The sequence below is a fragment of the Lynx rufus genome, unplaced genomic scaffold (genome assembly GCF_022079265.1).
Source record: "Lynx rufus isolate CCGP_SWC_20201006 ecotype Redwood Valley unplaced genomic scaffold, mLynRuf1.p SCAF_4, whole genome shotgun sequence".
NCBI lineage: Eukaryota > Metazoa > Chordata > Mammalia > Carnivora > Felidae > Lynx > Lynx rufus.
In genome coordinates this window covers 92024745-92049913 of record NW_025814856.1, presented here as the reverse complement: position 1 = coordinate 92049913, position 25169 = coordinate 92024745, and the positions used below count along the sequence as shown (strand labels likewise).

The following is a 25169-nucleotide window of genomic DNA, read 5'->3' as shown; positions in this document are numbered from 1 at the left end:
AATTGCTTCTGATCACAGTTAGAATAAGAGCAACCTTTTACCATGGTTTATAAAACTCTGCATGACCCAGCTCCCCTGACAACTTCTGTGAATTCATCTTGTACTGCTCTCTCCCATGCCCACCCTCCTCTGGCCTCAGGGCCTTCTTTCAGTTCCTAGAACATTCCAAGCTGGCTCCCTCTGATCTTCCAATGTCTGGTTCCTTTATGTTACTCAAGTCTCACCATTATTACCTCTTCAGAGGGGCCTTTCCTGCATTGGAATTAATTCACGACACTTCTCAGTACCTGATGTTTTTTTATGTTTGTTTTTACTATTTCTTTGTTTATTGATTAATGTTCTGCCTTTCCTCCTAAGACATAAGCTCCATGGGGACCAAGACCATGTCTGTTGGTTTGCCCTTAAAGGGACAGAGCAGGCCTAGTGTTCAAGAGCAAGGCCGTGTGGTGTCAGCCTGTGCATAACTTCTACCTGTCTGTGTTCTGTGCCCCTTAGATTTCTGTCACATTATTACTGACTAATGAACATCTTAGTAACATAGGTGCTTTTTCCTTTTCAGAAATAAAATCCATAACCAAACTTCAGTTTATTTGAGGAAAGAAGAGAAGTGTGAGGAGGAGTTTTTTTTCCTCTCTCTAGAAATATGTGTATAATGTTTTCTCCAAAATTATTTAGTGCACACTGGCTTCTGAGGGAAACTCGATGCTATTTACTCTTCTCACATTAGAAGTTCTCTCACCTCTGGGCACCTGGGTGGCTCAGTCAGTTGAGCATCCCCATTCTTGATTTTGGCTCAGGTCATGATCTCACAATTGTCCACCCCCTTCATTTTACTGATGAGGAGAATGAGACAGAGATATTTCAAGGTCCCATGGCTGAAGTCTCATTTTATATACTGGAATCTTTCATGTTTTCCACAGACCTTTATGCAGACTCCAAAAGGATGTATTTATCCTAATCACATAGACTAATTGGAAGTTACATGCAATTAAAAAATAACTGAATGATAGAAAGTTTGTGGAAAACAAATTGATAATGTGTGCCATGTTCCTTAAAAATTAGTTCCCTTTGGCCTCGTAATTTCACTCTAAGAACCTCTCCCAAGAAAGTAACTTAATATGGACAAATGTTTATGTGTAAGGATGTTTATCACAGAATTTTTTTAATAGAGAATGGAAAACCTTGTTCAACAATAAAGGAATGTTTGGCTGGGATATTAAGTGGCCTATTAAACATCCCATTATTAATGTAGATGTCATGACCTTGGAAAATGCTCTTGATATTTTTTAACGTAAAAAGTGATGTAAAGCCAAATAGAAAATTTGGTCCCAATTTTGTTAAGTATGTATATGCTTAGGAAAAAAAACAGGTAAGCTAATATATAAAATACACCTATATGTAGCTTTTTTTAAAAAACCTTTATTTTTTCAGTATTTTCCAAATATTCTTCAATTTTCATGAATGGTTATTATAAAGAGAAAATATAAACATCACATTTGAAATTTATGTAAAATAACAATAAACCTAAAACATGACCATCATAGAAGAAAGAGCACTACACTAGACATAAAATACTGAGTTCTCAGGTTAACCTTGCCTCTGTAATTTTGGCTTTAGATAAGTGTCTCATCTGTTTAAGCCTTAGCTTCTCTTTCTATAAAAACACTGAATTAGCCAATCTTCCTGCCAGATCTAAAATTTGATTTTATAAATTACTATTCTTTCTCATAGTGAAGAAGATCATAGGTGATAATAAATAAGTTATATGTAACAATAAAATTAACTTTATTAATCTCTTTTATGGAATTCACACTAATTGCAACTGTTTTTTTTTTTTTTTTTTTTTGCCTCTGTGACTGGGGGCTCTCTGTGACAGATTGCTACTGAAGCAATCGAAAACTTCCGAACTGTTGTCTCTTTGACTCGAGAGCAGAAGTTTGAATATATGTATGCACAGAGTTTGCAGGTACCATACAGGTAATAACCATTGAAGAGTGGGAGGGGAGTGTGGGGAGGTTTTTCAATCATCAGATTTGTTTTCAGAAGGATTACTTTGGCCAGAATGTAGGGAACAAGTGGAGAAGCTACTAGAAGGGAACTAAATGGGAACCAAAGGGAACCACTTATAGTTATCCAGGACAGAAATCACAAGACCCTGACCTCTCTGAGGTAGAACCTAAGAGTAGGTAAGTGATGGGAAGCAGAGGGAGAGAGGATAGAGAATGACTCTGATGCCAAGTTTGGGTAATGGCCCTATTATTTGCTCTCATTGGGAATGAGTTCTCTATGGAACATGAAATTTGAGCTATCTGTGGGACCTGAGGGGTGGTGCTTCTTGAGTATGCCTTTCCTTCCTCTTTTGACACTTCTCTAGTGGAGAATTTCTGTATTAAAGGAAGCTAATGAACTCCTCCAGTGAGGGTTCAAAAATGTAAGCCCAACCTCTCTGAGTCTCAGTTTCTTGTATGGTAAATGGAGAGAGCTGGACCTTATCGATGAGTTTTCAAAGGTTTAAAAAAAAATAATAGTAGAGGTTTTTTCCTGAAAATGTTTTCATTTGAAATCCCAATATATGAAACAGATAGAAATGGAGTTGACCTGGTTGAAGCAGGGCTTGGAGGCCCAGAGGCTACCCACTCACCAGCCTGCCCTTACCTCCACATCACCCAATTCACATGGCTCAGAAAATCCACCAACATTAATGCCTTTGTGAGAGAGAGTTGTGCTTCCTCCTTTCTTCCCCTAACATGTTATTCATAAGGTTCCTTCACTGCATAATTATAGTCAACTTGACTCCTGGACCCCAAGGGCAAGAACATGACTGATTCTTCTGTATCACCCAGCATGGTTCCTGAAGCTTGTAGGCTTTGGATACATTTGTGTTGAATGAATATTTACCATAGAGTGCATATATCTTATGTGTCCAAAAGTGGGGGGAAAGGGAAAGAACTTCCATTTATTAATCCCTCTTCATGTTTTCCTTGGCTTATTTTAACTTTACTTCAGTACTTTGAGGTGCAGTTAATACTCCATCAGGAAGTTTCCTGAATGTTCACAAGTGGGAAAATGAGGACCAAACTTAACTTTTTTGGAAATTGAACCCATTTTTGTCTGCTGTACCCCACCGCTGATCTATCAAAGGTTATGTTTTAAGGACTGAGAAATGAAAGTCAAGTGAGTTTCTTAACATCTCCTTTTCAGAAACTCTTTGAGGAAAGCACACATCTTTGGAATCTCATTTTCCATCACCCAGGCAATGATGTACTTTTCCTATGCTGGTTGTTTCCGGTTTGGTGCCTACTTGGTGGCACATGAGTTCATGGACTTTCAAGATGTTCTCTTGTAAGTATCAGGTTTTATTTACAGTTGAACTCTAGAAATAAAACTGAGGTGGACATGCTTCATGTCTAAGTAGAAAACCTTACTGTGAAGCTTTGTGAAGAGATTTTGGTGATTCAGAAGGTGTCATTTGCCTCTTGAGTCTCTGTGTATGATCCCTGAGGGACCCTATTTTCATTTAGGGAATCAGTGACTTCCCCCCTCCCCAGTGCTGACTCATACCTTTGACCTTCTGAATCTGTGGCTCAATGGGGTCGTGATTCACTGAGGGGATTCTAGGAGGTTTTGGCATTTGAGAAGAAGCCTAACTTGGAGCCAAGTGTCTAGCTCCTTTTAAAGAACTCTCTGAACAAAGGCAACTAAAGAGCAGGAGTAGAACACTGAGTTCTGCAAGCCCTGGGGGAGTCTAGGATACATTTGCTTTCCTTGATAAAAGAAGAGCAGTTAGAAGGTAAGAGCTAAAGAAATTCAGAAATGACAAAGGAAAGGCTACATTGGGATTTCTGCCCCATTGCTGCGAATGCAGAAAATTCTATCTCAGTCAGGAGAAGACAGACCCGAACTTAATTGTACCCCCAAGTACTCAAATATGCAGTTAGGTAATGAAAAAGTAGATATAATCTTTCTGAGTGTCTAGATTTGGTGGTGGGTGAGATTCTGCCCTTTGACAGCATATCATAAATAGGGGTAATAGAGTTTTTCATTTAAACCAGAATCACCTAAGCTTGTCTGATATAAGGTGTTAGTGTAATATTTCCATTCTGTTGAAACATTGGCATGTGTGTGCATTATAGTTTGCTCAGGACGACCCCAACAGAAGATTTAAAATTTCCACTTGATATGTCTATCTGACAAATGATATACAGAAGCTATTTATGACTTGGACCAAAAGACCAAAACCAAGCATCATTGGCATAGGGTCTTCGATTAGATAACTATTTGATACATTGCTTTACTTCAAGGTAAGGCATTGAATTGGTGAAAGTTGCTGACAGTTGGGTGTTTAGATTGGGAAAATCAATCTTCCAAGTAAAGGAAAGGGGAGACTTGTCTGAAGGGCAGTCCATTTTTTAAAAGATCTCCGAGGGGTAAATGATGACAAGCCTGAGATTACCCAGCCATTTGTATGATTTATTTAGAGTTCAGAGGAGTGGATGTGACAGGCTCACAGTATTCTTCCAGGAGGGATCCCAAGTATTCTGTTAGTTCCAGGCCCACTGTTTAAAAAGATATGGTGAAATAGCCGTATTGTGGAAACAGCCCAAGTGTCCTTTGACTGATTATTGGATAAAGAAGTAGTATACGTACACGGCAGAATATTACTCAGCCATCAAAAAGAATGAAACCTTTCCATTTGCAATGATGTGGATGGAGCTAGAGAGTATTATGCTAAGCGACAGAAGTCAGTTAGTGAAAGACAAATGCCATATGATTTCATTCATGTGGAATTTAAGAAACAAAAGAGATGAACACAGGGGGAGAAATAAATAGAGAAAAACCAAGAAGCAGACTCTTAACTGTAGAGAACACACTGATGGTGACCAGAGGGGACGTGGGTGGGGCGATGGATGAAATAGGTGATGGGTATTAAGGAGGGCACTTGTGATGAGCACTGGGTGTTATATGTAAGTGATGAATCACTGAATTCTACACCTAAACTAATAGTATGGTGTATGTTAACTACCTGGAATTTAAATAGAAACGTGGAAAGAAAAAAAAAAATAAAGGTAAAAAAAAAAACAAACAAAAACATGTTGAGAAATGTGTCCAGAGGAGGGCAGCTGGAGTGTTGAGAAAGATGGGAGTCATCAAAGAAGCACAGGGCCTTTTAAAAAATATTCCAGTAAGGGCTATATTATGCCAAAGGATGTACATTTTTCTTCCATGTGAAGAAGAACTTCTGAACAACAAACTTAATCAAACTTGCTACTTCCTAAAACAAAGAATGGAGGCCAATCTAGGAGAAGTGACCAGGAAACAAACATTGAGCACTGGACTCGATATCCTGTGGAGTCTTTCCCAGCTTTAAGCTGCTATGATTTTGATGTCATAGGTTAAGAATATGAGTGCATCCTGAGTGCAGCATGCTACCTGTCTCTATAAGGAACTCACTCTTTGCTGTACAGCTCACACGTTTTCTAAGCATCTGGTGTAATTTCAGCACCAATGCCTGGATTTGTTATTTTTTTAATAGTTGACATACAATGTCACATTAGTTTCAGGTGTGCAACATACTGATTCTACTTCTCTGTACTTTATGCTGTGCTCACTGCAAGTTCAGCTGCCATCTGTTACCATCCAAGGCTATTATAATACCACTGGCTGGATTCCTTCTGCTGCACCTTTTATTATTGTGACATTCATTCCATAACTAGAAGCCTGTGTCTCCTCCTCCCCTTCACCCATTTTGCTCACCCATTCCCCTCTGGCCACCATCGGTTTGTTCTCTCATTTATAGGTCTGATTCTGCTTTTGTTTGCTTGTTTGTTCATCTGTATTTTTAAATTCCACATGAGTGAAATCATACAGTATTTGTCTTTTTCAATCTGACTTCTTCCACTTAGCATAATGCCTACAAGGTCCATCTACGATGTCACAAATGCCTGTATCTGCTATTGATCGCCACAATCATGCTACATAACAACCAACCACTAACCCTCAGTGACACACAATAATAAACGTTCATGTTTGCCCACAAGTCTGTGGGTCAGCTGGGCAGTTTTGCTGGTCTAGGATGGACATAGCAGATCGCAAGTAGGCTCGCTTGTGTGTGTAGGGCATGACAAGCTGGTTGGCTGGGGTCCCCACAGCTTTCTTCCATCTGTGCCTTGTCCTCCAGATGCTAGCTGGGCTTGTGGTGGTGGCAGAGAGAGATAGAGAGAGAAAAGCACACAAAGCCCCCTGAGTCATAAGCTTAGAACTGGCAGAAGTCACTTCCACCACATCCTGTTGGCCAAAGCAAGTCACAGGCCAGCTCAGATTCAAAGGGTAGGAATACAGATTCCACTTCTTAAATGGAGGAGCTGCAAAGTGCCATTACAAGAAGGTGAGGATACAGAGACAGTTGAAAAGGGGGCCCTTTTACAATCTGTTACACTGATGCGAACTTATAAGGTAAAGTGTTGACTTATTTTGTTTTATGTTTTTAATTTGTATTTTACGTTGTTTGAGGCAGTGTTCTCTATTGTAGAACTGTCAGTTGTCTAGCATTATAGCCATACCGCTCATGCTTTGTCTTTGTTTTTGCAGGGTATTCTCAGCTATTGTCTTCGGTGCCATGGCAGTGGGGCAGGTCAGTTCATTTGCTCCTGACTATGCCAAAGCCAAAGTATCAGCTGCCCACGTCATCATGATCATTGAAAAAATCCCTCTGATCGACAGCTATAGCACAGAAGGCCTAATGCCCGTGAGTTTGAAGTTTTGATGATATGTTTTCATTCCTGACTAATGAGTGAAAGTACTCTAAGAGGAAATTTAATAAAATCTGTGGGGGTTTTTTATTCGCAGGTAATAAAATGAAACTTTCTAGATCATGAGGTCATTTTAATAAATGCTAATAATGTATGTTAACATTCAGTACTTTTGTAAAACAAGGCTGCAGGGAGATGGAAATACCACCCAATTTATGAGCAAATTCTGTTAATCGGATTTTATTATATGTAGGTTAGGTACTCTATTCTTGGAGAACAGATTTGAGTTATCACATTTGTATTGTATTAACAATACATGCTGTACAAACACTGACTCTCTTAGATTTTACTTATTACATTCTGGCAGTTACAAATGCAGCCTAATTGTAATACAAGTTTGCCATCTTCTGACACCTGGTGATAGAGGGGGTTTGCTATACAATGCGTTTTCAGGATCGCAGTAATCATCTCTATTGTTACTGTTCTGATTTTAGAACACGTTGGAAGGAAATGTGACATTTAATGAAGTCATGTTCAACTATCCCACTCGACCAGATATCCCAGTGCTTCAAGGGCTGAGCCTGGAGGTGAAAAAGGGCCAGACGCTGGCCCTGGTGGGCAGCAGTGGCTGCGGGAAGAGCACGGTGGTCCAGCTCCTTGAGCGGTTCTATGACCCAATGGCCGGAACAGTGGTGAGCACACCTTTTTATTCATCTCATTTTAAGTGTTTAATCATCAGAATGCCTGGATATGTTTAATTCCTGACTATGAGCTCCAGTTTTTCCAGTCTTTAAACAACAGCCTCACTTAAAGTGTGACATCCTAGATACCATCTCCAAGCTGTGTCTGCTGCCCCAGCCTCTGTCTCAAATTGCCCCTCTACCCTCCTTTGTGAGCAGCCTTTTTATCATCCATCTCCCTTCCTTCCTTCGGTTACGTTTCTGTTTTCATGAGAGGATCCAGCAAAAATTTAAGTAGCCAGAAAGATACAGGAGCAGGAGGGATGCTAGGAGAGACAAGCAAGGTGGGTGCCAGGGATAGGGAATGTTTTGAGAAGTTGAAGATAGTCAACAATGACAGATGCTGTGGACAGGTAGAGTAAGATGAAGACTGAAATGACAGGATGTGATTTGGCAATTTAATGGGCTACTTACGACATTTTAAAGTATTCTTAGTGAGGTATTGGTGGGGAAACAGTTTAGCATGGCTGAGGGATGGCTGGAAAGGGAAGTGGAGACTGAATGCAGATCATCTAGAAGATCAAAGGTGAAAGAAAAGCAGTAAGAGCAGTAGCATGAGGGGGGAAGAAGAGGTGTAACGGGGAAATCTTAAGTATTTTTATGGCTGAGGATGAGATAAAATCATTGAGAGAGGGTATTGAAATAGCTTCTAAAAAGTGGAATCAATGAATTTGGGAAGCAGATAAAGAATATAGAAGGATTCCTTTTTCTTCCCTGAACTAAAAGAATAAATGAAGGGTCAGATTTGTTCATTCAGCATTCAGTAAACATTTACTCAGTGCCTGTCAGGGACTATCTTGGGTACTGGGGAGGAGATAGAAGTCATGAAGGGAGCAGTGTGACTACAGTGCAGAACAGGAAAAGAATCAGATTAGGAAGGAATAGAATTTATAGCAAGAAGTTTTAGTTACTAGTCATACTCACAGGTGATAATACAAATATTTAACAACTGGAAAGCCATGGGCACTGACCAAACAGAATGGACACCTGTTCCATACAGTCAAATTGATGCCCCAGCTCCATATGGGCCACACTTGGATTAATGAGTGAGGTGGAAATGAAACTTTTAACCTATAGTCATAAATATTTTTATTTATGACTTATTCATAAATATTTTTATTGTATTCTACTCAGTCTGTTTTTTAACAGCGACATAAGCTTTATCCTCTATTTTTATTTTCTTGTTGTATATTTTCTGTGAATTCTGACTTTATGCTTCAGTTTTGTGGTTGAAATTTGAACAAAGGGCTCTAAAGGAAGAGAGAAATGAAGCAATTAGGAGGAAATGTTAGCTCTCAGGAAAGATTATGGTATTTAACAGATGTTGAGTAAGCAGTATATTAAATGTTGAGCTCTAATAAATTACAGGTGATAATGTCTGTACTCAAAGAATTTCACTGAAGAGATGGGGCGTATACTTCCATGAGTTATATAAAAGAAGATAGACCTAGAGCATATTTTTTTAAACATTGCCATCAATTTTTTTAATATAATTTATTGTCGAATTGGTTTCCATATAACACCCAGTGCTCATCCCAACAAGTGCCCTCCTCAGTGCCCATCACCCACTTTCTCCTCTCCCCCACCCTCCATCAATCCTCAGTTTGTTCTCTGTATTTAAGAGTCTCTTATGGTTTGCCTCCCTCCCTCCCTCTCTGTTGGTAACTCCTTTTTTTCCCTTCCCCTCCCCATGCTCTTCTGTTAAGTTTCTCAGGATCCACCTAAGAGTGAACACATATGGTATCTGTCTTTCTCTGCCTGACTTATTTCACTTAGCATAATACCCTCCATTTCAATTCACGTTGCTGCAAATGGCCAGATTTCATTCTTTCTCATTGCCAAGTAGTATTCCATTGTATATATAAACCACATCTTCTTTATCCATTCATCAATTGATGGACATTTGGGCTCTTTCCATACTTTGGCTATTGTTGAAAGTCCTGCTATAAACATTGGGGTACAAGTGCCCCTATGCATCAGCACTCCTGTATCCCTTGGGTAAATTCCTAGCAGTGCTATTGCTGGGTCATAGGGTAGATCTATTTTTAATTTTTTGAGGTACTTCCACACTGTTTTCCAGAGCAGCTGCACCAGTTTGCATTCCCACCAACAGTGCAAGAGGGTTCCCATTTCTCCACATCCTCCCTAGCATCTATAGTCTCCCAATTTGTTCATTTTAGCTACTCTGACCGGCATGAGGTGGTACCTCAATGTGGCTTTGATTTGTATTTCCCTGATGATGAGTGATGTTGAGCATCGTTTCATGTGTCTGTTGGCCATCTGTGTGTCATCTTTGGAAGTGTCTGTTCATGTTTTCTGCCCATTTCTTCACTGGTGTGGAGTTTGGTGAGTTCTTTATAGATTTTGGATACTAGCCCCTTATCTGATATGTCATTTGCAAATATCTTCTTCCATACCATCAGTTGCCTTTTAGGTTTGTTGGTTGTTTCCTTTGCAGTGTAGAAGCTTTTTGTCTTGATGAGGTCCCAGTAGTTCATTTTTGCTTTTAATTCCCTTGCCTTAGGAGATCTGTTGAGTAAGAAATTGCTGTGGCTGAGGTGAAAGAGGTTGTTGCCTGCTTTCTCCTCTAGGGCTTTGATGGTTTCCTGTCTCACATTCAGGTCTTTCATCCGTTTTGAGTTTATTTTTGTGTATGGTGTAAGAAAGTGATCTAGTTTCATTCTTCTGCATGTCGCCATCCAGTTCTCCCAGCACCATTTGTTAAAGAGACTGTCTTTTTTCCATTAGATACTCTTTCCTGCTTTGTCAAAGATCAGTTGGTCATACATTTGTGGGTCCAATTCTGGGTTCTCTATTCTATTCCATTGGTCTATTTGTCTGTTTTTGTGCCAATACCATGCTGTCTTGATGATTACAGCCTTGTAGTAGAAGCTGAAGTCTGGGATTGTGATGCCTCCTGCTTTGGTCTTCTTCTTCAAAATTACTTTGGCTGTTCGGGGTCTTTTATGGCTCCATACAAATTTTCGGATTGCTTGTTCTAGCTTCAAGAAGAATGCTGGTGCGATTTTGATTGGGATTACATTGAATGTGTAGATTGCCTTGGGTAGTATTGACATTTTAACAATATTTATTCTTCCAATCCATGAGCATGGAATGTTTTGCCATTTCTTTGTGTCTTCTTCAGCTTCCTTCATAAGCTCTTTCTATAGTTTTCAGCATACATATCTTTTCCATCTTTGGTTAGGTTTATTCCTAGGTGTTTTATGGTTCCTGGTGCGATTGTAATTGGGATCAGTTTCTTTATTTCTCTTTCTGTTGCTTCATTATTGGTGTATAAAAACGCAACTGATTTCTGTACATTGGTTTTGTACCCTGCAACTTTGCTGAGTTCATGTATCTGTTCTAGCAGGCTTTTGGTGGAGTCTGTCAGGTTTGCCATGTAGAGTATCATGTTGTCTGCGAAAAGTGAAACTTTGACTTCTGCTTTGCCAATTTTGATGCTTTTTATTTCATTTTGTTGTCTGATTGCAGATGCTAGGACTTCCAACACTATGTTAAACAACAGTGGTAAGAGTGGACATCCTGTCGTGTTCCTGATCTCAGGGGGAAAGCTCTCAGTTTTTCCCCATTGAGGATGATATTAGCATTGGGTCTTTCATATATGGCTTTTCTGATCTCAAGGTACGATCCTTCTATCCCTGCTTTCTTAAGAGTTTTTGTCAAGAAAGGATGCTGTATTTTGTCAAATTCTTTTTCTGCATCTATTGACAGGATCATAAGGTTCTTACCATTTCTTTTATTAATGTGATGTATCACATTGATTTGCAAATATTGAACCAGCCTTGCAGCCCAGGAATGAATCCCACTTGATCATGGTGAATAATTCTTTTTATATGCTGTTGAATTCGATTTGCTAGTATCTTCTTGAGAATTTTTGCATCCATATTCATCAGGGATATTGGCCTGTAGTTTTCTTTTTTTGCTGGGTCTCTGTCTGGTTTGGGAATCAAAGTAATGCTGGCTTCATAGAATGAGTCCAGAAGTGTTCCTTCCATCTCTGTTTTCTGGAAGAACTTGAGAAGGATAGGTATTAACTCTGCTTTAAATGTCTGGTAGAATGCCCCAGGGAAGCCATCTGGGCCACGACTCTTATTTGTTGGGAGATTTTTGATAACCAATTCAATTTCTTTGCTGGTTATGGGTCTGTTCAAGTTTTCTATTTCTTCCTGTTTGAATTTTGCTAGTGTGTGGGTGTTTAGGAATTTGTCCATTTCTTCCAGATTGTCCAGTTTGTTGGCATATAATTTTTCATAGTATTCCCTGATAATTGCTTATATTTCTGAGGGTTGGTTGTAATAAGTCCATTTTCATTCATGATTTTATCTATTTGGGTCCTCTCTTTTTCTTTTTGAGAAGCCTGGCTAGAGTTTTATGAATTTTGTTTATTTCTTCAAAAAACTGACTCTTGGTTTCATTGATCTGTTCTACAGTTTGGTTTTTTTTGTTGTTTGTTTTGTTTTTGTTTTTGTTTTTTTTTTAATTCTATATTGTTTATTTCTGCTCTGATCTTTCTTATTTCTCATCTTCTGCTGAGCTTGGGGTATCTTTGCTGTTCTGCTTCTAGTTCCTTTAGGTGTGCTGTTAGATTCTGTATTTGGGATTTTTCTTATTTCTTGAGATAGGACTGGATTGCAATGTATTTTCCTCTTAGGACTGCCTTTGGCACATCCCAAAGGTTTTGGATTGTTGTGTTTTCTTTTTTCATTTGTTTCCATATATTTTTAAATTTCTTCTCTAATTGCCTGACTGACCAATTCATTCTTTAGTAGGATGTTCTTTACCCTTCATGATTTTGGAGGTTTTCCAGACTTTTTCCTGTGGTTTATCTCAAGTTTCATAGCATTGTGATCTGAAAGTGTGCATGGTATGGTCTCAATTCTTTTATATTTATTGAGGGCTATTTATGACCCAGTATGTGATCTGTCTTGGAGAATGTTCCATGTGCACTCGAGAAGAAAGTATATTCTGCTGCTTTAGGATGTAGAGTTCTAAATACATCTGTCAAGTCCATCTGGTCCAGTGTATCATTCGGGGCCCTTGTTTCTTTACTGATTTTCTGCCTAGATGATCTGTCCATTGATGTGAGTGCAATATTAAAGTCCCTTGCAATTACCACTTTGTTACCAATAAGATTGGCTATGTTTGTGATTGTTTTCTATATTTGGGTGCTCCTGAATTCGGAGCATAGACATTTATAATTGTTAGGCCTCCCTGATGGATAGATGTTGTAATTGTCATATAATGCCCTTCTCATCTCTTGTTACAGCCTTTAAAGTCTAGTTTGTCTGCTATAAGTATGGCTACTCCAGCTTTCTTTTGACTTGCAGTAGCATGATAGTTCTCCATCCCCACACTTTCAATCCTCAGGTCTAAAATGGGTCTCTTATAGACAGCAAATAAATAGGCCTTGTCTTTTTAACCATTCTGATATCCTGTGTCTTTTGATTGGAGCATTTAGTCCCTTTACATTCACTGTTTTTATTGAAAGATATGGGTTTAGAGTCATTGGGTTTTCTGTAGGTTTCGTAGTTGTAGTGATGATGTTTCTGGTACTTTGTGGTCCTTGCAACATTCCACTCACAGGGTCCCTCTTAGGACCTCTTGTAGGGCTGGTTTAGTGGTGATGAATTCCTTCAGTTTTCGTTTGTTTGGGAAAACCTTTTCTCTCCTTCTATTCTGAATGACAGGCTTGCTGGATAAAGGATTCTTGGCTGCATATTTTTCCTGTTCATCACATTGAAGATTTCCTGCCATTCCTTTCTGGCCTGCCAAGTTTCATTAGATAGGTCTGTCACTAGTCTTATGGGTCTACCTTTGTATGTTAAGACCCGATTATCCCTAGCTGTTTTCAGAATTCTCTCTTTATCCTTTTATTTTGCCAGTTGCACTATATGTCAGGCAGAAGATTGATTCAAGTTAGTCTGAAGGGAGTTCTCTGTGCCTCTTGGATTTCACTGTTTGTTCCCTTCCCCAGATTGGGGAAGTTCTCAGCTATGATTTGTTCAAGTATACCTTCAGCCCCTTTCTCTCTCTCTCTTTTTCTTCTGGAATTCCTATGATACTGATATTGTTCCACTTGACTGAATCACTTAGTTCTTTAATTCTCTGCTCGTGATTCTGGATTATTTTATCTCTCTTTTTCTGAGCTTCCTCTTTTCCATAATTTAATCTTCTAATTCACCTATTCTCCCCTCTCCCTCTTCAGTCCATGCTGTGGCCACCTCCATTTTATTTTGCACCTAATTTATAGCATTTTTAATTCATCATGACTATTTTTTAGTTCCTTGATCTCTGCAGCAATAAATTCTCTGCTGTCTTCTATGCTTTTTTGAAGCCCAGTGATTAGTCTTATGACTATTATTCTAAATTCTTGTTCAGTTACATTGTTTATATCTGTTTTTGATCAATTCTTTAGCTGTCCCTTCTTCCTGGAATTTCTTTTGAGGAGAATTCGTCTGTTTCATCATTTTGGCTAGTTTTCTGTCCCTTATGAGTTTTAAAAGCTTGTTATGTGCTCTGCACCTGTGAGCACTGCTATATTAAAGGGGGTCATACACTGTCCAGGGCCTGGCCCTTCAGGTGTTTTTTGGGGAGTGTTACTTGTTCTCTGTTGTTGTGACTTTGGTAATTTTATTTCCCTACTTGTAATGATCTTATGGACCCTCCACCAGGTGTGCTTTGATTTGTTCCTTGAAGTAGCCCTAGAAAGGAAAACAAACAAACAGGAAATAGAAACACACAAACACGAGACAAATAAAACAAACAAACAATGCAAAAGCGAAAAACCAGAAACACCAGCTATAAGTAAAGAACAGGGTAGAGCTGATGGAAGAGCATATACAAAGAGAGAAATGACTGGGGTTGGTGGGGGGGTGGGGAGAGAAAATAAACATTGACCAGGCAGAGAGACTAAACGGCTTAATCCAGAGAGAGAGAAAGGAAAATAAAGAAGGAGAAGGGAAAAAGAAAGAAAGATAAAGTTACCCAGACAGAGAAACTGTATGGCTTGATTATTCCAGAGAGAGAGAACAGAAAGTAAAGAAGGAGGTGTAGAACATGTATCAGGGGAATGGATTAAATATGTCTGCTTAAACAAACCAACAACTGGAATATCCAGCCTAGAGGAGGGAAGAAATAAGAAGGAGAAAAGGAAGGAAGAATATATCCAAATCACAAGAATTGTCCTAGAATTAATCCAGGCAATTCAGCAGCACTGGTCTGGAGGAGGGGGCCGTCTGGTTCCTCAGCGTCTATCCCGCTCCAGTAGGCACACAGTTACCTGGGATGGAGGGACGTGGTTTGGTGTAGGCGGGTCCGCCTCCACTGTGGGCCCTGCGGACTGATCCCTGAGGCCCTGCCTTGGTGGTGGTGGGGAGAAAAATGGCAACCCCCCCCCCCAGTCTCTTCTCCACACACCTAGTGTCCCAAATCACTCTGTTGGAGTCGTCCTCACTGTGCTGCTGGTGCAGATGGGGTAGTCCGTCTCGCTCCACCGACTCCCATGCCGGTGGGATTTAAACTCACGCTCTGTGCGCCTTGGCACTGGGGAAGTGCTTCTCTATGCTGATATGTGGTCCCAGCTGGTTTTGTCCCATGCAGCAGCACTTCAGGGAGGTGACCGCTTTCTCCTATTGTGGACTGTGCCCCTAACCTACCACTGAACCCAGGGGTGGCTCCCCTTTTCCCCAAGTGCACGAATAGGGCAGCCAGCCCCAGTCTGGAGAAAGCCCTGCAGTTAGAGATGGGATCCCTCTCCGTCCCTGTCAGAGGTTTTTCTCTCATTCAGATACAGTCCTATGCTTCCCCAGATACTCTTTCTTTTCCCTTTCTCTCTCTGCAGAAGGGGATCCTTCTCCTCCATGCCTACACGGCCCGTTTTATGTCCTACCATTCACAATCACCCGCCTAAGGACCATCTGGTTGTCCTGATGTCTCCCTGTTAGACTCAGTCTCTTTTCTTCCAGACTCTTGGGGTTCAAAGTCCTTTGGTTTCAACCCTTCTTTGTTTGAGAGATGCAGGAAGTATGGATCTCCCTACTTCTCTACCATGTTGGCCCCTCCACCTAGAGCTGGTTCTTAAGAGATAAACAGAGCCATTGAATGAGGCTGAGAGGGTGAGCAGTCAAGATGTCATTTGATGCAAGAGATTATGTGAGCTACATTGATAGGTGATTTCCTCCAATGTCCATGTATCCATATAGCCTATTTGGGCCGAAGTAGCAGATTTAATGAAAGATCTGATCCTTAAACTTTCAAATTATAACCCATTTAGGAAGAACAAAAATGTCATGGCCTCTCTACTGTATTCATAGTCACATGGGTTAGTTTACTGTTGCTGCTAAAGAGAGCCCATACCTTACAGATTTTGCACAGTGCATCTCAGTGGTAGAACCTCCATTACTTCCAGAGCCAAAAGGGAGTCTCAGAAATAGTTTTTGGCCTTCTGGCCCTTCCTATCTAGAAAGGTAGTACAGAGGAATATGGAAATGAATGCTGAGGGCCTCGGACAATAACCGTCTCAAGACAACACTGACAATGCAAGGAAAACCAAGTGTTCTTACCTATTTAAGGAACACTATTATCTGCTCCTGTACATTTGTGCTAGAGCTTTGAAGTACTGCCAAGTTTTGCATAGAAGCCAGACTTCATAGTGGAAGTGTCCTCAAGACACACGAGTCCATGTGCCGTTTTGTTAATGACCATTAATTAGTAACCCTTAATAACTCAGTAGGTTACGAGTAAGTAGCTCTTGTTGCCATGTAAAAATGTGTGTAGATCTGAGCATGATTGATCATAAGAACTGAAGGAAGGATGTGACCCTGAGGTCAGGAAATCCTCATGACCATCAGTGGGCCTTGAATTATACTTTGAGAAACAGTGACCTGAGCTGTGGTTCTCAAACCATCAGAATGGTTTACAGAACTACTAAAGAACACCCTGGCTCATTCCAGTAGGTCAGGATCTGGTCCATTAATTTTTACAATTTTCCCAGGTGATTCTGGTGCCAACCATCGTTTGAGAGCCACTGAGCTCATAAATTTGAAAGGTGTAGGTTAAATTTTGGAGACTCTTGAAAAATGAAGCCACCAAATTGTACAGAGGGGAGGTTCCAGGTTTTTTGGGGCATGAAGGTTCTACATTTTTTAGGGACTCTCCGTAAAAGAATACAAAGTTATGAATGCAAAATTAGGTATTAAAGTGAATATTTACTTCTAATAAAACAAATCACAACAAAATATCGAAACCTTAAAGATTCAGGTCCCTTTTCTCTTTAGACAGGTTATCATAAATATTCACCTGGAAGATTCCTAACTGCAGCCTGGCCTTCCGCTGTTCCCCCACCCCGCCCCCTCCCAGAACATGGTTCAGCTCCCAACAATTACCTGCAGATCAGGATCCTTGAAGCTGAACTTCATTAGCTTCACTGTAAAATTGCTTGTGGTCTGAGTCTTGCCCAACCTTTCCTTTTCCCTTCTCTAGTCCATGCCATGCACTGTTGTCAGAAGCCTGTTGTCCTAGTCTGGGTATTAGCTGGTAGGTGCCGGGGCTAACATGGGACATTCCTCTTAGAAGGAGGACAGAAGGAATCTTTCAATTATAAGGCACTGTGTTACCAAAACCGAACCTGTAGTGTATACATTCAATCCTAGCTCCTCTGGTTATTGCGTGTCCTCATGCGTATCACTTGGCTTTTTTTTTTGAATCTGTAAAATGGAGACTAAAACCACGCCTACCTCACAAGGGATGTTGTGAGGTTTAAACAAGAGAATGCATGAGACAAGCTTATCACAGGACCTATAATATAGCCAGTGCTCAGTAATTTATCTGTAATCGTGATTTCAGAGTAAACATATATAGCAGAATAACACATATTTGATTGTGCTGATGAAAGCAGCAGTACATTGAACAGTCTGGAATAGAGATAGCTAGTCATTTTAATCTGGCTTGATCTCATTATTACCAATGTGTTTACTTTCCTCATTAAGTTTTTATTTAGGCCAGTGTCTTTTGAACAGTGTTCACTGATTCCCCAGAGTTCCTTGGTCTTCCCTTAGACCTTCACCCATGCCTCAGCCAAATAACCTCTGCACTGATCTCTTTTATCTTTAGATTTCTAAATGTTTTCTCTACAGAAACAGGTTTTAAGTAGTTTCTAATTCCAGTGTATCATGTGGGGATGAAGAGAGCCAAGAGTGTTACTGTATTCAGTGTGATAGGGAAACTCATTAAAACGTGATGGGATCGTTCAGATTTGTCTAATTATATTAGTTAGGCAATGTCTATTTCCTTCCCAGGAGCATAAGCTTGGAAAAAAAATTAAACCACTCCTTGTTTCCTGAAATTTCCATTTCTCAAGTACAGTGTTCGATCTAACAAGACCTGCTGTTTCACCACATCCTTGTATAGTCTTTATTGCCTCTCTCCACCTTCCACTTCCCACCTTCACTTAACACTGTAAGAAAGCCTGGAACACAGATGCTGGAATAGTCTCCATGGCAACTGGGCTTGTTACTAACAAGGTCATGGCTTTGTTTCTATCCCCACACGTGCCAGCTTCACAACCAGAAGCCGTGTTCCTGCAGCAAAGATTGCACCCTACCCCTGGCCAGCTGTCTCCTAGGGGCACCCAGCCAGGCACATGGGATCCAAAGAGCATATACAGCTCAGGATATGGTCACCACCACTCTGAGCAAAGCTTGAAGCTGAGTCACTGATGTCTTCTTCAGAGGGGGTGAATAGCTCTCTCACCTGAATACCAGAGTTCTCTTGCAAAGTACATCTCCAGGCTTCTGCAGAGCAACCCAGGGAGCCAGGTCACTTAGAGAAGAGATAGCTTCTCCTTCTTACTCCATTGGCTCAACATTGTAGATGGCTGTCCACCCTTTCATCCCCCACCCCATCCAGGCCTCCTGACAATCTTTGAGCACTTACTCAGTGCCCAGCACTGTGCTGAGTAAGGTCCAGACATAATCTCATGTCCTCAGTTTTATGAGTATAGGAATTATTATCATAATACCTGTCTTACCCACAACAAAATGGTCAGAGAAATTAATGCATTTCCCCAAGATCAACAGCTACTTACAGATACAGCAGCCACCTCCCACACACACTTCTATTCCATTTAACTGCTGCATCCCATTCTACCAAAACCTGATTCTTAGAAACCTGACCTCAAAACCTATTGAGTGCTCACAGTAGTTACTTACTTCCAGTTTAATCTCAGCTACATTTCTTGTGAAAAATTGATACATAAGAATGAGGGTGCCAGTAAATTCAGTGGCATAAAACAACATAAACTTATTACCTTACAAATTCTGGAAGTCAGATGTCTAAAATGGATTTTACCGGGCTGAAATCAAAGTGTTACTGGGGCTGTGTTCCTTCTGGAGGCTTAAAGGGACTCTTCTCCTACTTTTTCTAGCTCCTGGCCCCTTTCTCGATATTAAAGCCAACAATGACAACTTGAGTGTTTGTCATATTGCATCACTCTGATACTGTCCTGCCTCCCTCTTGCTCAAAGACCCTCATGATTACTTTGGACCCATCTGGATAATCCCAGATCATCTTCTCATTTTGAGATCACCTGATGAGCAACCTTACACCTTAATTCCCTTTTGCCATGTGATCTAACATTCAGTGGTTTCGTGGATTAGAACGTGGGTATCTTGGAGGGCAGGTGTTATCCTACCACATTCATGTATCGGAAACCAGGGTTAAAACAGAAGAAACATGGCAGTTCGTCAGAACATACAGCAATGACCTCGTTGAGTTAATTTTGATGGTCCAAACTCAGCAACAAAAACGGTGTCCCACGGTAACTTGGCAATTTTAATGTATGAAATAACAATACTGATTTTGCTCAGTTAAAAATGTGCTGGTCCTGAAGTTTTCTGTGAACTCTCATTTTCAGCTAATTGATGGCAAAGAGATAAAGCACCTGAATGTCCAGTGGCTCCGAGCACACATGGGCATCGTGTCCCAGGAGCCCATCCTGTTCGACTGCAGCATTGGTGAGAACATTGCTTACGGAGACAACAGCCGGGTGGTGTCACAAGAAGAGATTGTGCGCGCGGCCAAGGAGGCCAACATCCACCCCTTCATTGAGACACTGCCTGACGTAAGTCTTTCTCCAGATTAGGAGCCCAGGAGCCTGTGGCAGCCTCCCTGACCCACAGTTTGATTTCTATAGGCCTGGTTTCCCAAAGGTGAAGAGAAGTGAGCAACCAAAATACACACCCACCTGTACACAACATCTACCCACACTTTGTATCCCCATTTGCTATTATGTTTGCCTGATTACCCAACTAGCTCTCCCTGTGAGCAAGCCTGACTGAACAGTGCATATCTGGGGCAGGCCTTTCCCTCTGAGACTAAGCATAGGGCTTGCAGGAGCAGGAACAAGCCCCTCTACCCCAATTTCTGCCTTCCATCTGCCTCCTTGCTGCTCTCCCCCAAGCTGCAAACCTACCTGGGTGGAGTTGGGCCAGGCTGGAGAACTGAGCCCATGTCAGAAAGAAGGCTCTCCCTGAAAAGAGCTGAGCCCTTGGAGTGGATGTTGTAACCTGTAATCTCTCACCATTGCACATTTCATGGGTCCCAATCTCTGCTTATAGGGTTGATTATTGAAACCTTCTTTGGGGCTCCCAGGGCTGTCGTCTGTGGATGCCCTCTAAATTCTTCCTGGGAAGTTAGATAAAAGGAACCTCTTGCATTACCTTAAGCCCCTTAGGTCCTGCGTTGTTTTTTTTTTTAATGTTTATTTATTTATTTTATTTTTTTAAGAGAGAGAGCGAGCAGGGGAGGGGCAGAAAGAGAAGGAGACAGAATCCCAAGCAGGCTCTGTGCTGTCAGCAAAGAACCCAGTGTGGGGCTCGATCCCATGAACCCTGAGATCATGACCTGAGCTGAAACCAAGAGTCAGACGCTTAACTGACTGAGCCACCCAGGTGCCCCAGGTTCTGCGTTTTGAAGTCACCTTGATCTGGTATATCTATACCCCCTCCCATTATTACTAGTTTTGTTATTAGGAAGCACCCCTAAAAATAAAGCTCAGTAGCCTCAAACCAGCAGAAGGCAATCTCCTTATGCAGAAGGATGGCAAAAACAGCTGGCTCTGTTTCCCAAGGTTTCCTTTACCTGAAGCTCTTCTTCCGATAACTTCTGCCATCACATCATAGACCTCCGGGGAGGAGGAATTGTCCCTCTACCCTCCTTTTTTTAATTAAAAAAAATTTTTTTTTAATGTTTATCTATTCTTGAGAGAGTGGAGCAGTGGGGGGGGAGAGACAGAATCTGAAGCAGGCTCCAAGCCCTGAGCTGTTAGCCCAGAGCCCAACAAGAGGCTTGAACTCATGAACCACTAGATCATGAACTGAGCCAAAGTCAGACGCTCAACCAACTGAGCCACCCAGGCTCCCCCTCTTCCCTCCTTTTAACCTTCTCGCCCAGCTGTGGATAATTGGTCCTTCCCAAAGCTAGAAAACTTGAAAGATATAGCTTCAACCCCCTTTACTAGTGATCTGTCATTAAGTATGTTCTAAAGTATGGGCATTGACCATCATATTAGAGCTGCTGCATCAGAAACTTTGGAGGTACAGTTTAGCAATGTGTGTTTTAATGGCCCAGTTACCAGGTTGCACTTTGAGAGCCACTGGGCTAGTGGTTAACAAAGACAAACAAAGAGAGTACTAACTAGCTTATTAAACATACCTTGTCCTCTGGCATTCATTATTTGTCTACCAGAGGAACCCAACCTTTCTGGGCTCCTGGGCTCTCGCACACAGAGCACACACCTATAGGTGTCATGATTCTTTCCCTCGGTGTCTAGATGCACAAACAGAAGGCAGAACTCCTTAAGTCTTATTTTTTCTGCCCAAGGACCCACTTCTTTACCTGAGTGATTCCTACTAGGAATTCCTCACCCTGCAAGAAGCTAGTCTGGTTACCAGCTTCCTTCAGGGTGACGCCCCTGCCTTTGCCTGCTTCAACAAGATCGATATTGGCTCAGTACAACTTGAGAATGCCTGCACTCACGTGGGACACACTTCATTGCTCCTGCCACCTTTTTTTCTTAATGTTTAATTATTTTTGAGAGAGTGTGAGTGGGGGAGGGGCAGAGAGAGAGAGAGAGAGAGAGAATCCCAAGCAGGCTCCGCATTGTCAGCACAGAGCCTGATGTGGAGCTTGACCCCACGAACTGTGTGATGTGACCTGAACCGAAATCTAGAGTCGAACACTTAACTGATTGAGTCAGCCAGGCACCCTGTGGCTCCTGCCTTCTGAGGCACCTGCAGCTCTGGGATGGAGCCGGTCAAAAGCATCTGCTGGAGCCTCACCTGGGGTCCTCTGACTCCATCTGCACCTGGACATCTCAATCTGAGTGCCAGTGAACTAGGGTTACCAGGTAAAGCAAATAAAAATAGGCAATCCTGTATAGAACATGAATTGTTGAGTCAAATTCTGGATGCAGGATCAGAGCCCACAGTATTGTTTTCTAGGCTGTGCATGCTGTCGTTTCTTGTTCCTCCTCTCCCTTATATATCCTCGTAACTCCTGTTCCTATCCTCCTATTGAATAGTTAATGACAATTACCTACTGTGGGAAACTATATCTGAAGAACTTTGGAAGAACTCTGAAATCAAAAAATTTTAGAGATTTTGGGGCGCCTGGGTGGCGCAGTCGGTTAAGCGTCCGACTTCAGCCAGGTCACGATCTCGCGGTCCGTGAGTTCGAGCCCCGCGTCGGGCTCTGGGCTGATGGCTCAGAGCCTGGAGCCTGCTTCCGATTCTGTGTCTCCCTCTCTCTCTGCCCCTCCCCCGTTCATGCTCTGTCTCTCTCTGTCCCAAAAATAAATAAACGTTGAAAAAAAAAATAAAAAAAAAAATTTTAGAGATTTTAGCTTTTAAAGTTAGATATCAAAGTGGAATTCCTTACCATCCATTAAAAGTATTGAAGCATTAGAAGATAGTTTATAAAAACCGATACCAAAAGGCTAGCATCCCAAGAATTTCTTCCCTCCCTGACTTTAAAATAATGCAGAGAGCACCACCTGCTGTTTGTAAGATGAGCTTCATTTATTTCTGCACGGCCTGTACAGGTCAGATTTCTTTCATCAAAACCAATCTTTGTCCCAAATATAATGAAATCAGAAGACTGGAAGAGACTAACATTATAAAAGTATTCTTCCTGATAAATTTATCAACTTGTTTACACAAAAACATAACCTCTAAAACCCAAATGTCTGTTTTCAAGAAGAGAGATCAAACCTGCCGTTTAGAGCTCCATTTTTGTCGTTTAATTCTCTATGAACCCATTCTGAGCTTCTGAACTTAAATTTATTGTGTGTGTTTATGGTAGTAGTTGTCCTGTTTTCTCTGAGCAAACTCTTATTTAGAATTATCAGTTCTATGTTTCATAATGACAAAACCCTATTCACAGAAATATAACACCAGAGTAGGAGACAAAGGAACCCAGCTCTCTGGTGGCCAGAAGCAGCGCATAGCAATAGCTCGTGCTCTTGTGAGACAGCCTCGTATTTTGCTTTTGGATGAAGCTACATCAGCTCTGGATACAGAAAGTGAAAAGGTAAGAATTTAATTCATTTGCAGTCGAATTCATTCATTTAATTCATTTCTGGATACAGAAAGTGAAAAGGTAAGAGTTTAATTCATTTGCAGTTTAAAAGGTTTACATTTATCCCCCTCTCTCTGCCCCTCCCCCACTCGCACTCTGTCTCTCTCTCTGTGTCAAAAATAAAGATTGAAAAAAAAAATTTTAAGGGGAACCTGGGTGGCTTAGTCAGTTAAGTGTCTGACTTGGGCTCAGGTCATGATCTCACAGTTCCTGAGTTTGAGCCCCAGGTCGGGCTCTGTGCTGACAGCTCAGAGCCTGGAGCCTGCTTCACATTCTGTGTCTCCCTGTCTCTCTGCCCCTCCCCTACTAGAGTTCGTTCTCTCTCTCTCTCTCTCTCTCTCTCTCTCTCTCTCTCTCTCTCTCAAAAATAAAGATTGAAAAAAAATTTTTTTAATGTTTTACATTTATGCTTCTGTCTTCCACAGTAGAGAACAAAATTCAGCCTAGATACGTTGATTGTTATTTTTGTCTGCTGTCAGCGTCAGCGGAATTTAAACACTTTCTGTGGCTGTTATTCAAGAGAACAAGATGAAGTAGGGAAAATCAGTCTTATAGCACTTAGGCTCCAAAAAGCAGCCCTGGAGCTCTGTATTGACCTACGAAGCTGTGTCAGGAAGCCAATTTCCTATTTCTACTGGTGGCATCTCCTCAGCAACTATATAAAAAAGCAGGAGGTTAATACGGTGCAAAAGCTGATGGTATCTTAAGATACATATTAGTAATCATTTTCAGTTTAAGAAAAAGTTGAGTATTCAGGTATCTGAAAGACAAGTTAATTGTGAGCCATATACTGTCTTAAAAATGCCAGAAGTTCAGCCTATGTTCAGTCTTCCTGAATTTGCTTTATTGCTGGACCGGAGGGTGGCTTTGAAGGATGTTGTGTGGTGGACACACCTGTACACGTTTTTAAATGACCAGACAGACTGCATTTATTGTCATAACTTTGAAAACAGATAACTCCTGCCTCAGAACTAATCCACACTAGGATTATCTCCTGATATGACAGCTTCCTGGCTTTGTAAATTCTGTTATATTTCACTGATACCATTATTAAAATAGGAGAACCTATTGTTGGAAGAGAGTGAGCCTTATGAAGGAAGAAAGGAGAGGACTGTTTTTTTTACCAGCATTAATGTATGTGGTTACTGATCAGGTTGTCCAAGAAGCCCTGGACAAAGCCAGAGAAGGCCGCACCTGCATCGTGATCGCTCACCGCCTGTCCACCATCCAGAACGCAGACCTAATAGTGGTGTTTCAGAATGGCAAGGTCAAGGAGCATGGCACACATCAACAGCTGCTGGCTCAGAAAGGCATCTATTTTTCCATGGTCAGTGTCCAGGCTGGAGCAAAGCGCTAGTGAACTGTGACCTTATGACCATATAAATATTTTCTATTTGTGTTAAAATATGGCATTTAATCAAAGTTAAAAAGCGAGCGCGTCACTGGAAACGCTATGTAGAATTACCTGTTTAACATTTCCTTCCGCAGCTGAAGATCATTCCACCAAGTTCAGAGCCCTCAGGCTTTGTCATTAAAGGAATCGAAAGACATATTATTGAAAGGAATAAAACACTGGTGTTAATTGCATTATAAAAAATTGTAGAATAATTCAAAGTAGATTTTGTTAATAAATAGTGTAATTTTTGGGGCGCCTGGGTGGCGCAGTCGGTTAAGCGTCCGACTTCAGCCAGGTCACGATCTCACGGTCTGTGAGTTCGAGCCCCGCGTCAGGCTCTGGGCTGATGGCTCGGAGCCTGGAGCCTGTTTCCGATTCTGTGTCTCCCTCTCTCTCTGCCCCTCCCCCGTTCATGCTCTGTCTCTCTCTGTCCCAAAAATAAATAAACGTTGAAAAAAAAAATAGTGTAATTTTTGTTTATATTTTCTTATTTGTAACTTACTGCCTTGCTGAAAGATAATAGAAGTGGCAAAAAGTGCTGAATGTTTGCATAAAGTGCTATAATAAAACTAAACTTTTGTATGAGCATAGTCATCTTGTCTGAAATGCTTGTAAATGATCATCTCCCAA

At 41.2% G+C, this 25169-nt stretch overlaps 1 protein-coding gene across 1 annotated transcript in view; it reads left to right on the top strand.

Moving 5' to 3' along the window:
* The window catches only part of ABCB1 (ATP binding cassette subfamily B member 1), a 114115-nt gene extending 89272 nt beyond the window's left edge, over positions 1-24843 (top strand). Inside the window, exons 22-28 of the mRNA XM_047096458.1 lie at positions 1877-1977; positions 3202-3342; positions 6589-6745; positions 7244-7441; positions 19422-19628; positions 22949-23095; positions 24297-24843. Of these exons, the coding sequence (XP_046952414.1) occupies positions 1877-1977; positions 3202-3342; positions 6589-6745; positions 7244-7441; positions 19422-19628; positions 22949-23095; positions 24297-24500 (1155 nt within the window). The 3' untranslated portion in view covers positions 24501-24843. The remainder of the gene's footprint in view (positions 1-1876; positions 1978-3201; positions 3343-6588; positions 6746-7243; positions 7442-19421; positions 19629-22948; positions 23096-24296) is intronic.
* The last annotated feature ends 326 nt before the right edge of the window (positions 24844-25169 follow it).